This window comes from Naegleria gruberi, assembly GCF_000004985.1.
Source record: "Naegleria gruberi genomic scaffold NAEGRscaffold_144, whole genome shotgun sequence".
In the NCBI taxonomy this organism is placed as follows: Eukaryota; Heterolobosea; class Eutetramitea; order Acrasida; family Naegleriidae; genus Naegleria; species Naegleria gruberi.
Genome location: NW_003163189.1, coordinates 12715 through 13797, shown reverse-complemented (window position 1 = coordinate 13797; position 1083 = coordinate 12715). Strand labels below are relative to the sequence as shown.

The window sequence follows — 1083 nt, the reverse complement described above, 5'->3', positions numbered from 1 at the left end:
TGATTTGTACAAAACGAAAGTAATACCGTAATTGGAACATTTTGTTTTGATTTTACTTTATATCGAGTAATTTTATATTTTAAAATTCGTCCATCAATTCGAATTGGGATTTTAAAACAAATTGCCGTTACAACAAAAACAATTTAAATAATTAATAAAAAAATTAATTCAACAAGTCTTTTATTGATATTGAAGTCCTGCATGGACGCCTATTTCTCATGTTAATACAAATAACTTTGCTGTTACCACTACTGTGAATACTTCTACTTTGTGAAAAGTTGCTATTTTCATCATCTACATCACATTGATAATTTACAAACATTGAACATCTTCTTGTATTATTATCAATATCAATATTATCATCATTGCTCTTCATCATGATGAAATTATTTACATTATTATTATTAGTGGATGATGGTGAATGATGACAATTATTATTATTACATGTTGTATTGAAAATAGGTTGTGGATGTAGCCTCGAATTAAGTGTTGTTAGAAAGCTAATATTATTATTGCTACTCTCTTCCTTGCTACAACAAGCCTTGTTATGAAAATAGGTCATACTATTACCACTCTGCGACAAGCCTTTGAAATCAAGATCTTCTTGTCGACAATGATTAGGAGTATCAAGTAGTACCACTTTATCAACACTACTATTAGAACTAGCTAGTGATTCTGTAGAGGTAATCATTTGTAAATAACCTATTGGTAATATTGGTTTTGGATCATTCTTTGCTGGTCTTCCACGTCTTCTCTTGGTAACAATGGATGTTGGCAGTGATGACTTGTTTGAAGACTTGACTTCTTTAAATTGAACTATTGATAATTTACTATAATACATTTGGTGGTTATTGTGTTTTTATTTCTCAAGTATTCGTGATTTTAGTGACAAACTCTGAGATATATAACTCACTATATATTAAAAACTTTATAATACTAAAGTAGAATTTTTAATCTCCATACAAAACCTTAATCCATTATTAGATGCAAAAAAGTTCAAATATTAATTCTTGATGAGGCCAAATCTCTTGCCTCATTTTTGGATTTTTAATGGTTGTCTTTTCACTTGATGTCATCTCTTCT

General features: G+C 28.8%; 1 protein-coding gene across 1 annotated transcript; it reads right to left on the bottom strand.

The window, feature by feature from the left end:
• Nucleotides 1-163: 163 nt before the first annotated feature.
• On the bottom strand, nt 164-841 carry NAEGRDRAFT_76411 (uncharacterized protein; the record flags this gene model as incomplete). The annotated part of the gene is made up of 1 exon (XM_002668626.1): nt 164-841. One exon carries the CDS (start codon nt 839-841, stop codon nt 164-166), a length of 678 nt encoding a protein of 225 aa, XP_002668672.1.
• Nucleotides 842-1083: the final 242 nt, after the last annotated feature.